Source organism: Aphis gossypii, unplaced genomic scaffold, assembly GCF_020184175.1.
Source record: "Aphis gossypii isolate Hap1 unplaced genomic scaffold, ASM2018417v2 Contig00709, whole genome shotgun sequence".
Lineage (NCBI taxonomy): Eukaryota > Metazoa > Arthropoda > Insecta > Hemiptera > Aphididae > Aphis > Aphis gossypii.
The window spans coordinates 36,619-50,377 of record NW_026083241.1 but is presented as its reverse complement, the minus strand read 5'-3'; the positions used below and the strand labels follow the sequence as shown (position 1 = coordinate 50,377).

General features: G+C 31.1%; 2 protein-coding genes and 1 pseudogene across 2 annotated transcripts; all 3 read right to left on the bottom strand.

Annotated features, from left to right (window-relative positions):
- Positions 1–831: 831 nt before the first annotated feature.
- On the bottom strand, positions 832–1,694 carry LOC126555101 (uncharacterized). Its single transcript, XM_050210064.1, has 2 exons — positions 1,008–1,694; positions 832–945 (listed from the first exon to the last, which is right to left on the bottom strand). The coding sequence occupies exons 1-2, from the start codon at positions 1,611–1,613 to the stop codon at positions 862–864; spliced, it is 690 nt and encodes a 229-aa protein (XP_050066021.1). The 5' UTR covers positions 1,614–1,694; the 3' UTR covers positions 832–861.
- Positions 1,695–1,849: 155 nt separating this feature from the next.
- LOC126555098 (uncharacterized) lies at positions 1,850–3,280 on the bottom strand (annotated as a pseudogene).
- Positions 3,281–3,732: 452 nt separating this feature from the next.
- Positions 3,733–9,699, bottom strand: LOC126555103 (uncharacterized). The gene is made up of 4 exons (XM_050210066.1): positions 9,578–9,699; positions 6,681–6,985; positions 4,582–6,581; positions 3,733–3,786 (listed from the first exon to the last, which is right to left on the bottom strand). Exons 1-4 carry the CDS (start codon positions 9,697–9,699, stop codon positions 3,733–3,735), a joined length of 2,481 nt encoding a protein of 826 aa, XP_050066023.1.
- Positions 9,700–13,759: the final 4,060 nt, after the last annotated feature.

The following is a 13,759-nucleotide window of genomic DNA, read 5'->3' as shown; positions in this document are numbered from 1 at the left end:
CAAATAATTTTAAACAGATCATCTACAGATTTTGATGCGTTGTATGTTTTGACGACAACTCCTTACGAAAAACTTAAAAAAGTAGCCATTGAATTAAATAAAATTATCTGGAAGATGCCCATCATCAGAGTTAGTGATAAAGAAAAAATAAAACTGTTAAAAGTATTAGACTCTCGTAAACCAGTTGCGTGTGCGTTCAGAAATTGGGACTTGTGCGAGTATCCAGTTCTCCCTCAGAACACTTCTCATTCGTGGACGGTAAAATCAAGCAGTTTGTTGGAGAAACCTAGATTTGCATTAATCGGACTTCAAACCGATCGAAAAAATAATTTATTTAATCCATCAGGACGATTCGATCACTGCTATTTGAAAAACCTAAAAGTACATTTAAACTCTGAAGTATATCCATATGAAGATTTTCGTGAAGATTTCACAAACAATGTTACGGCTATATTGTACAAGGCATATGCTGAATTCCAGAAATCGTACTACGAGAGAGAGTATAGTGACCCTTTACTTCCTAAAAAATTTTTCAACAATTTGTACCAATCGTAGTCGTGGATTTATCACGACAGAATGACAACGTAAAATCATCGACTGTAGATTTACGAATTGAATTCGAAACAGACAAGGCCATTCCAGCAAAAACCGCAGCTTATTGTCTCATTTTACACGATCAAATTATAACTTATAACCCTTTTAATGGTGATGTAAGGAAATTGTAAATAGTTTGTAAAAATAAAAAACTTTTTTTTTAAAAAAAAAATTATGATGTTTTTATTTTATTATTCGCCATATTAAAATATAATTATAAACATTTTTTTTTTCTGATTGTATTACAATAAAATATTACATAATAAATTATTTCAAATAACTTAATCTACGGCTTGCCTTTGCCCTTTCACGCGCTACAAATGCTCTTGTCCTCGGTCTGTTGACTTCAGACTAAAACAAAAAAAAAAATGTTGTTTAAGTATACAACATTATGTAAAATATATTAGTATTACCTCAGTTTCGGGTGAAGAAGATAACCAGCCCCTTGCCAATTGTTTGAGTGCTTTAATCTTTAAATCTGCTATTAAGCAAGTACCTTGGACTGAAATACGTTCTTTCAATTTCTTGACCTCAATGTGCTCCAGATAATCCTCAACATCGCTTATTTTTGTATCTTTGGGTAACGGCATTTCTTTCCCCAGAAACATTGAAATCTTACAGGCCTGAAGCAATGAAGCGGATCGAACATACATATTTTTCATCTGAATAACTTCTTCCATGGCATCGCTCAATTGTAAAATCTTTTTAACATTCTCCTTAGTCAACTGCACATTCTGGTCTTGCTGCAAGCATTTGATTGACAGAATATTAACACCGTTGAATTCCTCTATTGACATCAATTTAAACTCCTTTAACAGTAAGTGCGATGGAAGTCTAAAGTTTACGTTGTTAAGAAGTGTATTTATGGATTGAAACAATTCAACACTCATTTTCACGCACTGAGAGTTACTTGTAATACAAACAACACAATTAAACAAAAGTTCCGGATCTAAGCCAATATGTAAATAAACATTGCTATCAATAAAGAATGTGTTACAATCGATCAGATTATTAGCCATTATGTAACACTGAAGGTTAAACGCAGAAATTGTTACTTAATGTTACTTGTTAACTTGAAGAGCGGGTTACGACTGACTTGTCATATGGTCGTGTCATCCTTTTTATGCAGTGCTATCGAGCGCTTGTTTAGAGCGGGGACGAATCCCTACTTAAGTCAGGGTGGGAGTAAAAACTCATATGATATAAAACATGATTATGGAAGGAAACATAGTCTGGGTATTGATAACGTATTGAATAACAAATATTATGATATAAGAAATATTTATTATTATTATTATCATTAACAAGATTTTATTAATAATTATAAAAAGACTTTTGTATTGGAGTGAGTAGATTGTTCTGCTGACTTGCCATCTATGAAGTCGGAAAGAGATGGTGGGGGATTATGGTCTGTTAAAATACGTAGGACCATCATTTTCATCGACAGCCTATAAAATTAATAATAATAATTTTTTTTTTCTCATAAAAATTATATATATATATATATATATATATATATATATATACGACATACGTGTATCGTCCTTGGTATAGTTTTCCGAATCGGAGCCCATGCTGCCTCTAATGGATTCATCGAATTTGTTACTAAATATTCTCTGAATCCCCTTTCCTCGTCAGCACCCTAAGAATAAAATAAAATTTAGTACTTGAATATTTTATTGGTTTCATTTATAGTTACTCGTGACTGTGAAGGATCGTCTTCATTATATTTCATCAACGGAGACATACTTGAGTATCTTGGTGGTGAAGGTTGTAGCATTTCCACATCAAAGGTTTCAGAATAAAACTAAAATTAACAAAAATCAGTAATCGTAATAAAAATATGTACAATATGTTTCACCTTTAATTCCTCAGCATCGTGCATCTCATTTCTCTTGGTTGGTGAAATAAATTCTGCCGGTGCATCAACTGTCTAATTTAATGCATATGTTAAATATTTTTATTAATAATTTCAAAATATATTCTTACTTTTAACGAATTTCTCGATTTTGTCATCCAATTGATTGCAAGCTGTTCAGTTGCGAATAATATTATTTGGGTTAAAAAACTCTGTTTGTTCTTTTGTATATGTTTCGCGATTAATTCAATATGAATTCCTCTGATTATTGATATAACTTCATCGAGTGTAGCGGATTTATCAATATTAAAATCTGTTTTAAAGTATTCGGATATTTGTTCGAGTTGATTTAAAATATTAGGTCTTACGATATTGATTTTTCTTGATACGGTTTCAAAAATCATCCACTCTAAATCTTGAATTGTCATAAGATCTCTTCTATTCAATAAAATTCTACATCCGCTTGTTTCTTTAGACTCTACGACTAATACATGCTCTCCCCTATATACCATACTTGTGATCAAAACCGATTCACATTCCAAAAAAGTGAATTTTTTATATTTCACAGCAGGATCGAGAATGTGGGATAAAATATTACCCATGAATGATAAATACGCTTCAAGAAGTCTGGAGAAATATTTACATACCGTGACGGTGTAATTATTCGCAGTACAATATTAAATTTATCTTTTGGATCGAATCCGATGTTTAAAAACTTGCGATTTTCAAAGTCAATTGTGAAATTACTACAATCGATGAGTTCGGATGGTGATGAAGGTGTGCAACATATTTATACAAACGGTTCATTTCACTTATTGGCCCTGCCATATTAATACTGATAAAGTTAAACAGAGATTTACAACTTGACACTGTTAAAACAAAACTATGACTGAATATTAGTGCTTAATTATTAATCGTCATTAATATTATTAATATATTATTATTATTATTATTATGAATGGTGGGGGAGTTCTGGAAGTTAGGTGTGAACTGGTAGTGGGGATTAGTGGTGGGGCATATATTTTGTACGTATATAGATGTATAGATATAGGTACATAGATATATGTTTAAGTATATAATATAGGTATAAAGATAATGTGTACTACGAGATAACGGCTGAGCAGTGGTGTACGGTTGCAGAATCTATGACGGGGTGGGAGGTGGTGTGACGGCGGCGCTAACCATGGCTGGGCAGCGAGTGGTGGTACGGGTGGCGGTACCTTGGGCGAGTGGTAGGTCGAGGGGGGTGGCGGTGGCGGTGGCGGTGGCCTGATCTACGGCTAAGCGGTGTGTAGAGGGGGTGGCGGTGGCGGCACGAGCGGATCAAAACCACCCTGATCCATGCACATTATTATCAATTTTTCGTTATCACTATAACACACATACACACAGATCCGCCATTTTGAGTAGGTCAAATGCATGCTGAAAACCCGCCAAAATTTGAATTTAAGTTTAAAATATTTGAAATGTAATTTTTTTTTTGTCCGTCCATTGATATTCATTATATTCATTTTTGTCCCAATAAATTATGATTGTATATTTTTTTTAATATATTTGTTGAATATAATATTTATGTAGTATTTAATTCTTTAAATGTATGATTTAAAATTTTAAACAATAAAGGAATTATTTGTTAAAACCAGTCTGTTGTTGTTTAACACATTATATAATATGATTGATGATAAAATGTACTATATTATCTGTATTATGAACAAAAAATTATTATTGTTGTATTAAGGTCTTGGCGGTGCCTGTAAAATTGAATTGAGGTCCGACTTCAATTATATTATTATTATGGTTTAGTACTGTTTTATATAATTATAAGAAAAAAAACGAGTGAAAACTGTTGCCATATTTGTAAAAAATTATAATATACATAATTAAATAACATATAATGTTACAAAAACAAATGTCATAATATTTACAGTATAATATTAAATTAGTTATTATAAATTATAATATGTATAATTAGGTATGTTACAAAAACAAATGTCATAATATTTACAGTATAATATTAAATTAGTTATTATAAATTATATTGTATTAGGATTATAATATATATGATCATACTCAGTATTTATAACTTCGCTAGATCTACTCGTATGATTAATAGCTTCTATAATAGACACCTTTTGTTTCTCAGTTGGTTTTGACAGTCTACCACTGGTTAATTTTCGTTTCTTTTTTGTCGAATGGAAGCGTTGCTGATTTATATTTTTGTGACTTGGCATGTCAGGTAATTCTGAGAAATGGGGCCCAGATGTGTTTGAGTTTTCGGATACATTTGTATTTGATTGTAAAATCTGAATAGCTTCTTCTATTTTTTTACACGCTTCAAGTTTGCCTTCATCTGTAGCAGAATTAGCAATTCCTAATGCAGCATTAAGTAAAGCTGTTAATTTACTAGAAGCTGATACAGCATTTCTTAGATGAGGTGTTTGCTCCTGTGATCCCATTACAACACTGTTATTATGATTTTCAAAAGCTGAGGTTGTTACTTCTTCATTATTAGTTAAATAGGTTTGTTTTTTATCAGAAATGCGTACACAAGCATGCACATGTTTGCAAAAGTTCCCCTTAATTTTAAAATCAATGCATGTACATGTGTAATAATGAACACATACTTTACATTCAGGGCATGACAGAGGGCAGCCCATACAACTTCTGTGGTCATTAATCGATACAGAGTATAATGTTGGCCCAGAAGATGACTGCACAAGCCATGTTTTATCGTCAATTATTTTTATCTTGCTGTCCTCAATGTTGTTGCTTCGATGATGACTATAGGCAATCTGCTCCATTCGAAATGTAGGTTTATTTTTTGCCATACGAATGATTCGTTCGAACGTCATGTCTCTTGAAAACCGCATTAGAAAGCTAATACATTTATCGACTCGCCTGTTCTGGTTTCCATGCATGTAACAATATTTAAGTTTTTTGTGCATGGCTTCTAAAAACATATTTGTATTTAAGGAGAGATCACTTCGATAGCAAAATGCCCACTGCTCAGGTCGATGAGCATAGTGTTTTTCGAAGTAAGCACCAAAATTATGAGTGTCAATATCATCTTTACACATTGCCAGAAAGCTTTCTAAAGACTCATGAAATTTTTCAATATTCATAATCTTCATGAGTGTGCGGCAAGCTTTATATACTTCAGACTGCTTCATTGGGTCTGGTATTTTATTGAGGTTGTTTCGCCAGCTTCTATCAATATGCCAATTGCAAATTAAATGGTGTTGAGGCTTGCACATTATCTTTGTCCAGGAGTTGATATATGTCGGAGCATCATCAGACATCAATATTTTGGCAGGAATAAGACCCATTTTCCCCTTTACAGATTTAAAAAACTGAGAAATTGCTACAGAATCAATCCTGTTGCTGATACAGAAAGCCACTGGACATCCAGCTCCAAATTCATCAATGGTAAGTATTGTTGTGAGCTGGAAGTCATGTTCTGTTGTCCCATGAGTGCTGTCTATGCAAACTTTGTCAATAGCATATTTTGATAATACATCTTGCTGATATTTTGTCATTAATACAATCATAAAATCATCTTTCATGAGGTCATCGTTATTTTCGCATCCTTGCATTTTAAAATATATAACAGGTGAGTTCTCTCCGAGTGCCATCTGTTCTTGAACCCACATCTCAGTGCTGAATGCATCATTCTTATGTACTACATCTCTATCCAATTCATAGTCTCTAACAATATTATATAAATCTCGTTTTTCGACAATATGCAGGCGTTGAATATTCTCATTTGACACTACTGATTCACGGATGTCATCTAGAATTCGATCGAAAGTCACTCCAATTTTAATTTTTCCAGCCAGTTCATCACGTTCCTCTTTAGTCAAATGTAAAAATTTAATCGACTTGGAATGGCCCACGTGTGTCTTGCAATAATCTACTGTAATGCGGCCTTCAATATTTGTTGCAACTATTTGAGCAGGACACCTTGAACCAATTTTAATGGAATGCGACCATTTTAATCTTTTGCCTGTGCCTGTTAACCGGGATGATCCTGATCTATGACATCCATAGTACGATCTATTTCCATTAACTCTGTGAATGGTAAAAAAAGCTAGATCTTCTTTTTCAGTGATACTTTTCCATTTTTTAAATTCTGAATCATTAAAAAAAAATATGTATAATATTTATTATATTTATTATATATACACATGGATAACAACATTATTGCAATAGGAAAAATGAAAATATTTACCATCAACAGATTCAAAGACTTTAGACACAACCTCCAAGTGTATATCATGGTCTATTTCTATGTGCTCATGAAGCTTTGATGTAGCATTAAATGTTGACTCACATAAAGGACATTTCAACGACGCAAGACTTTTATATTCGTTTTCAGACGGATGAACTTGGCGCATATGTTTGATTAAATTGCTCTTATTGCTAAATTTACCATCACATACCTTGCAATACTCCCTCAATGAATCGTCCTTTTGATCATGTTCAGTTCGAATATGCTGGTTAAGAGACTTTAGGTCCGGAAATATTTTATTGCACCTAAAGAATAAAATGTTATAACAATTATTAATGTGAAAATAGAAAGGGTATTCAATTTTAAATTAATATATCCGCCACCAGTAGGTATTCTACTCAATATTCAAGAAAGTTCCCTAGTTTTTTGTAATAACTTACTCTGAACAAGTTCTAAGTGTTCTATGTATATCGTCGATATGTCTTCGTAATGTTGTGGATCTTGCAAAATTGTTTTTACATATATTATGGTATCAGTTTTCACCATTTTGTTTTGACAATACAAATACACATAAAACGACAAAAAATACCATAAAAAATCAATAAATGCAAAATAAAAAAAGCGGGCAAGTGATTACCGCTCTGCTGTACATTAGGTGCCGTATGGATCATTATTATATATTATAGGAGTGTTAAATTTGAATCCAATGATAGTTATCATTGTATACGAAAAACGATTCTGAACGAAGATGATTTGTCAGCCTAGGATATAATTTCTATTGGTGTGGTGAAAAAGGTGGTTTATGTTTTAATGGCCTGAATACAACACAATTTAAGTTCTTTTATAATAATTGTAAGTTAAACTTATGAAAAACCTTGTATAAAATTTTCAACTCTTAGCTACTTATACAAAAATTTTTATGAAGTATACCTACAAAATAATTTGCAAATATTCATGGTTTTGACGAATTGTTGTCAATATTTGAACTTCAAATGCTAATAAAAAAAAATTGTGCCAATGTATTCTTATAATTTTTTAATCACTATAAGAATAACATATGAGGAACTTTGTATAAAATTTTCAAGTATTTTGATAGGGCCAAAAAAATTTTATCGACACTTCAAAAAAAATTTTTCAGAAAAATTGAAAATTTCAGTTGTCTATAAATAGCTCAAAAAAACTCAAAATATTTCGAAAATTAAATCACGTAAAGAAAACGCTAGTCTTAATAACTGATAAAATTTTCAAGTATCTACGACTTATACTTTTTGAATAATAACAAATATTTAAAATCGTTTGAGGCTAAACCGTTATTTAGCGCGGTTTTGTAAAAATTTAAATTTCAAACACTCATAAAAATTTTTTGTCTGAATCCGGTAGAGTTTTTTTTACAGATAATTGAAGAAAAATGTATGGAGAACCTTTTACCAAATTTTCAAAACTTAGTTATAAAAGAAAAAAATTTTATGATTTTTCAACTTCAAAATTACTTGCAAATTTTCGCGTTTTCGACAGATTTCGTAAAAATTTGAATTATAAACGCTTATAAAAAAAAATTGTGACTAACGATTTTTAATTTTTTTTAGCTACATTAAAAACAACTCACAAGGAACCTTGTATTAAATTTTCAAAACTTTTTGGTCATCCAAAAATTTTTTATCGACACTTTAAAAAAAATTTCTCAAAAAAATCGAAAATTTTAGTTATCTATAAATAACTCAAAAAAGTCAAAATTTTTGAAAATTTAACTATATACGGATACCACTGACATTAACATTTGGTGAAAATTTCAAGTATTTTCAGTGATAAGTTTTTGAATTACAACCATAAAAAAAAATCGATTGGTCGAAAACTGGTTTTGCGTTAAAATTCCCGTTTTTCCGTCATTTTTTTTTGGTTTTTCCCGGCGCTTTTGAAAACTATTGGAAATTTTTTACTTTTGACCCCCCAAAGTACAAACTGCATTCACTTTCCTATCCGAAACAGGGTCCACTTTTTAAAATCGGAGCACTTTTACTGCTCCAAAACGTGGTGACAGACACAAAAAAAAAAAAAAAAAAAACACACATCATTGTAAAATCAATACATTCATCACTTCGTTCAGAATCTAAAAAATAAAAAGTAATAGTTTTAACTTTTAATACATTTCATAGTAGTTAATAAGTGCTCCCGTGTTAGTACCAATTTTAATTACTTATTGTTGCGTAACCATGAAATTGTGCCTATGTATTCTTATAATTTTTTAGTCACTATAAGAATAACATATGAGGAACTTCGTATAAAATTTTCAAGTATTTTGATAGGGCCAAAACAATTTTTTTACCGACACTTAAAAAAAAAATTCGCATAAAAATCGAAAATTTCAGTTGTCTATAAATAACTCAAAAAAAAATCAAAAATTTTTGAAAATTTATCTGTATACAGATAACACTAACATAAATATTTGGTGAAAATTTCAAGTATTTACATACATTAGTTTTTGAATTACAACCATATAAAAAAATCGATTCGGTCGAAAACTGGTTTTGCGTAAAAATTCTCGTTTTTCCGTAATTTTTTATTTTTTTTTTTATTTTTTTTCTCGATTTTTTTGAAAACTATAGGAAAATGTTTACTTTTTACCTCTAAAATGCACCAAGGATATTCACTTTTCCATCGGAAACCACCTCCGAAGTTTGAAATTGAAGCATTATTTCGACTAGTTATGCTGTACACAGACACACAAAAAAAAAACATACATCATTGTAAAATCAATACATTCATCACTCCAGAATCTAAAAAATTGGTTATTTAGATTTGTATGTTTGTACTTGAGTTCACATTTAAAAAATACCACCACCAGTAGGTTTTCTACTCAATATTCGAGATGGTTCTCTAGTTTTTAGTTAATAACTTACTCTGAACAAGTTCCAGGTGTTTTATGTATATCGTCGATATGTCTGCGTAATGTTGTGGATCTAGCGAATTTTTTTTTACATATATGGCAACAGTTTTCACCTGTTTTTCTTTTTTTATCCATATTGTACATTAAAACATTAAGGAACTCTATTCAATAATACAGGCACCGCCAAGACCTTAATACAACAATAATAATTTTGGTACTGGTCTGTTATCGCCCCGCCAATTACGAACGCGGCGATTACGAACTATATCAAACATATTATTTTATTTATACCTACGACAATTACCCATCGCTTTATTTTATTAGTTTAGATAATTTTATTTAGCAGTATGTCCAGTATGTCTAAAGCTCTGTCCGTATCAGTGTCGAAGTATTTATTGCAGTAGTTGAAAAATGAATTTAAAAGATTTGTAAGTATTACATTTTAGATTTATTTTATATACTTATACATATTTTTTTTAATGATATAATTTTAGAAATAATTAATGAATTAACGAATTAAATTAATGATTTTTTTGAAATAAACGATTTTTTCTGATATTTCTATATACTATATATAATATATGTATATATATATTTCAATTTTTATATACGTTTTAAATAGTGTGGCCGTGTAACCGCGTTCGTTACTAATAAAATAAAGCGATAGGTAATTGTCGTAGGTATAAATAAAATAATATGTTTGATATGGTTCTTAATCGCCGCGTTCGTAATTGGCAGGGAGATAAAATTTTTCGTTTTATCATCAGCCAAAAAATGTTATGTGTTATCATAGATATATATTATGTATGTGCACAGATATAGATAAATAATATAATATTTAGGTAATAATATATTATATAATGTGTTAAACAACAACAGACTGGTTTTAACAAATAATTCCTTTATTGTTTAAAATTTTAAATCATACATTTAAAGAATTAAATACTACATAAATATTATATTCAACAAATATATTAAAAAAAATATACAATCATAATTTATTGGGACAAAAATGAATATAATGAATATCAATGGATGGACAAAAAAAAAATTACATTTCAAATATTTTAAACTTAAATTCAAATTTTGGCGGGTTTTCAGCATGCATTTGACCTACTCAAAATGGCGGATCTGTGTGTATGTGTGTTATAGTGATAACGAAAAATTGATAATAATGTGCATGGATCAGGGTGGTTTTGATCCGCTCGTGTGGCGGCGGCCTGATCTATGGCTGAGCGGTGTGTAGAGGGGGTGGCGGTGGCGGTGGCGGTGGCGGTCCTAGGATCGGCAAATGTATACTACTCTTACCATATGTTTTACTACGGCCAACTATCTTTATACGGTATGTTTCCCATGACGGTTCTGGATCAACCGCAGCCTTTAATTCATTGCTGGTTACTCTGGTAAGTGGCCATCGACAAAACTTAATAGCACCTTCAGCTAATTTTTCCTGATCTACTAGCCAATTGGTAGGTATGACACTATAGTCGTTAGACTCGGGAAAAACTGCCACAATCCATTTTTTTCTGAATGACGACTGCAATATACAATACAACTTTTGAAAAAATGATAAATAATAGTGGAAAAATACGATTTTTTTCGAATTTATTGTTGTATTTAGACTTAAAATTACCTGTGTAAAAGAACTAGTGAATGAAAACTTGCCATGTTTACATGACGTGTAAGACAGAGACGACAAATGTATATTGGTAGCGTCCTAGGTATAAGTACTAGGTAGGTACTTAAAGTTTAAACTATACATAGCCTGACCATTTCGTACACACGTAGGTACCATACGAGTTACCGTCTGAAGTCTACAGAAAAAATGTTTTTAAAGTATATTATTTCACTTACCTTTTTTAAACTTGGTGTAGTCATCGTACCAATCAAAAAAAATGATCAACGCACAGAAAAATCGTTTAAAATAATAAATGCTTCACTTCTATTATAGTAGAAAACACAATAACGCAGTGTTAAAAATATTATGTGTGATGACTGATACGTTTAGTTAATTTTGTTTAATCCCTGGATCCCCGCTCGCGCCTTTCGCAGTCGCCAGACTGTCTACCGTAGTCCCTTAGAGTCCCGTCACAACAGCTAGTCACAAGCGCATCGCCGTCTGCCGACGTTAATCCGTTAACCGTTATAATTTATAATTTTTACATTTTTATCTTGTTCCCTGGATCCCCGCTCGCGCCTTTCGCAGTCGCCAGTTTGTCTAGTGTCTACCGTAGTCCTTTCGAGTCCCGTCACAACAACTAGTCACAAGCCGTAAGAAATACCACTATATTTGTCTATTTATAAATAATAATTGAATTTATATAAATTATTTTCCATCACAATATCACATCACTACGCTGTTGTTGTACTGTTACAGCAACTTGTTTCAGTGATGTTGAAACGTCAACGTTTCTGGGATGTTTATTTGTAAACTTAAAATATTTGTAAAACTAAACCGTTTACGCGATGTTTTGGTAACGTCGAGGTGCGATGTTAGCATTGAAACTTAGATCATACATCGCAACAACGTTCTGTAACCTAAAATGCACAGTGGGTTAACTGTAAAGTAGGTATTACTGTAGGAGCAGTTGCAGTTAACAGTTAGCACTTAGCGTTAGCACACACAGGCGGAGTAGCGTCAGTAGGTAAATTTACTATTAAGTCACACAATATTACAATAATACCGCTAACCATTTTCTATTTATATCTCAATTGTTATTACGTATTAGTTTTTGTTATCAACTGATAAATAATTTGACCGTAGAGCACTAGAGCGTACCGCGTATCGCGATTGTATACAAGGGCGACGGGCCACGGACTAAGATATACTTTTATTAGATACCACGTTTTAACCGTGGTCTAGACCATTTCTTTATCATTTTGAATTTGATATAAACGTTTTAAACAAGTTTAAAACAGTTTTAAACAATTGAATAAAAACAGAGCATTTTAAAAAGAAATAAACAAAAAAATCAGTTTAAAACAAAAAAAAACTTTTTTTTGTTTTTTTAAAAAAAACACGAAACATAACAACTCTGCTCAGCGGATAATATAATGTTTTTTAACTCATTAAAAGAGATCCAATAACATTAATGGTAATACATTGAATCAGAAAATGCTAATAGTTTTGTTCTAACTAGTAGCATAAATCTAACTTTTGAGTGCTACTGTATGATTTGTTTTTCAAAATTATTTCCTAAACCTACGCTTTCACAGAAAAAAAAACCACAAGATTAATCAAACCATTTCAATTAAATCTACCAAGTTATGAACTGTATACATAACTTTTTCAAAACTAATAGTGTAGGTATTAATGTGTTTGGCCCTAATTAATGGGGGGGGGGGGGGGGTGGCGGTCGAGTGGTTGGGTCTTGTGGGGACGAGAGTAGGTATAAATTGAGAATGGCGGACAATTTCCCCCGGACATTCCCCCCCACGACTGTTTTTGGCGTAGTAGGACATTTTCCCCCCATTTTTTTTAAAGTTTATTATTTAATATTTAATAAGAAATTATTTTTTCCAGTAAAATATAATTTTTTTTTTATAAATATAATCAATTATACTATAATTACCTATTATAGTAGATGTATATTTTTGATGAATTCGACTACTTGAAACAATAAAATAATAGTAATATTATATTTAAAAGATTGTCTAAATAAAACAGTAATAGTACTAGCATATTGTATTATTCGCTAGTAACATTGAAATCTAAAATTGTATCTAAAACCCAATCAATTGCTGGGCTGTCAAAAACTATCTTATTATTTGATTTAGACTATTAAGATAAGATTCTTCTACAATCTTATATCTTTATGAGCAAAGGTTTTGGACTTTTGTATAAAAATTGTTTAAAGCAGTTTTAGTCATTTAGTAGTGGTTAAGTAGTTATAACTCCGAACTCGTAATTTGTAAAGTGAAAAATATATAAAATAAAAAACGTTAGAATTTTTTTTTCGTTTGTGATCATGGATAAAATAGAAATTATTAAAACAGACAGGAGAGGTTTAAAGATTGTTTTTAATGATTATATATATATACAAAAAAAAAAAAAATCTTGCTGACAACAAAATTAGATGGGAGTGTGTCGAAAAAAGAAGAAAAAATGTAAAGGTAGTATAACAACAGATCAGTCGATTTTAAATGTGTTGAAAAATATTGAACATGAAAATCATCTACCGTCCTCAGCCCAAGT

Excerpts from the sequence above, each read along its gene's own strand:
- LOC126555101 (XM_050210064.1), bottom strand. The coding sequence starts at position 1,613 with ATGGCTAATAATCTGATCGATTGTAACACATTCTTTATTGATAGCAAT. Across the intron at positions 946-1,007 it reads CTTCTTCACCCGAAACTGAG|TCTGAAGTCAACAGACCGAG; the intron begins GTAATACTAATA and ends TTTTTGTTTTAG.
- LOC126555103 (XM_050210066.1), bottom strand. The coding sequence starts at position 9,699 with ATGGATAAAAAAAGAAAAACAGGTGAAAACTGTTGCCATATATGTAAA. Across the intron at positions 6,986-9,577 it reads ACACCTGGAACTTGTTCAGA|GTGCAATAAAATATTTCCGG; the intron begins GTAAGTTATTAA and ends TTTATTCTTTAG. Across the intron at positions 6,582-6,680 it reads AGTCTTTGAATCTGTTGATG|AATTTAAAAAATGGAAAAGT; the intron begins GTAAATATTTTC and ends TTAATGATTCAG.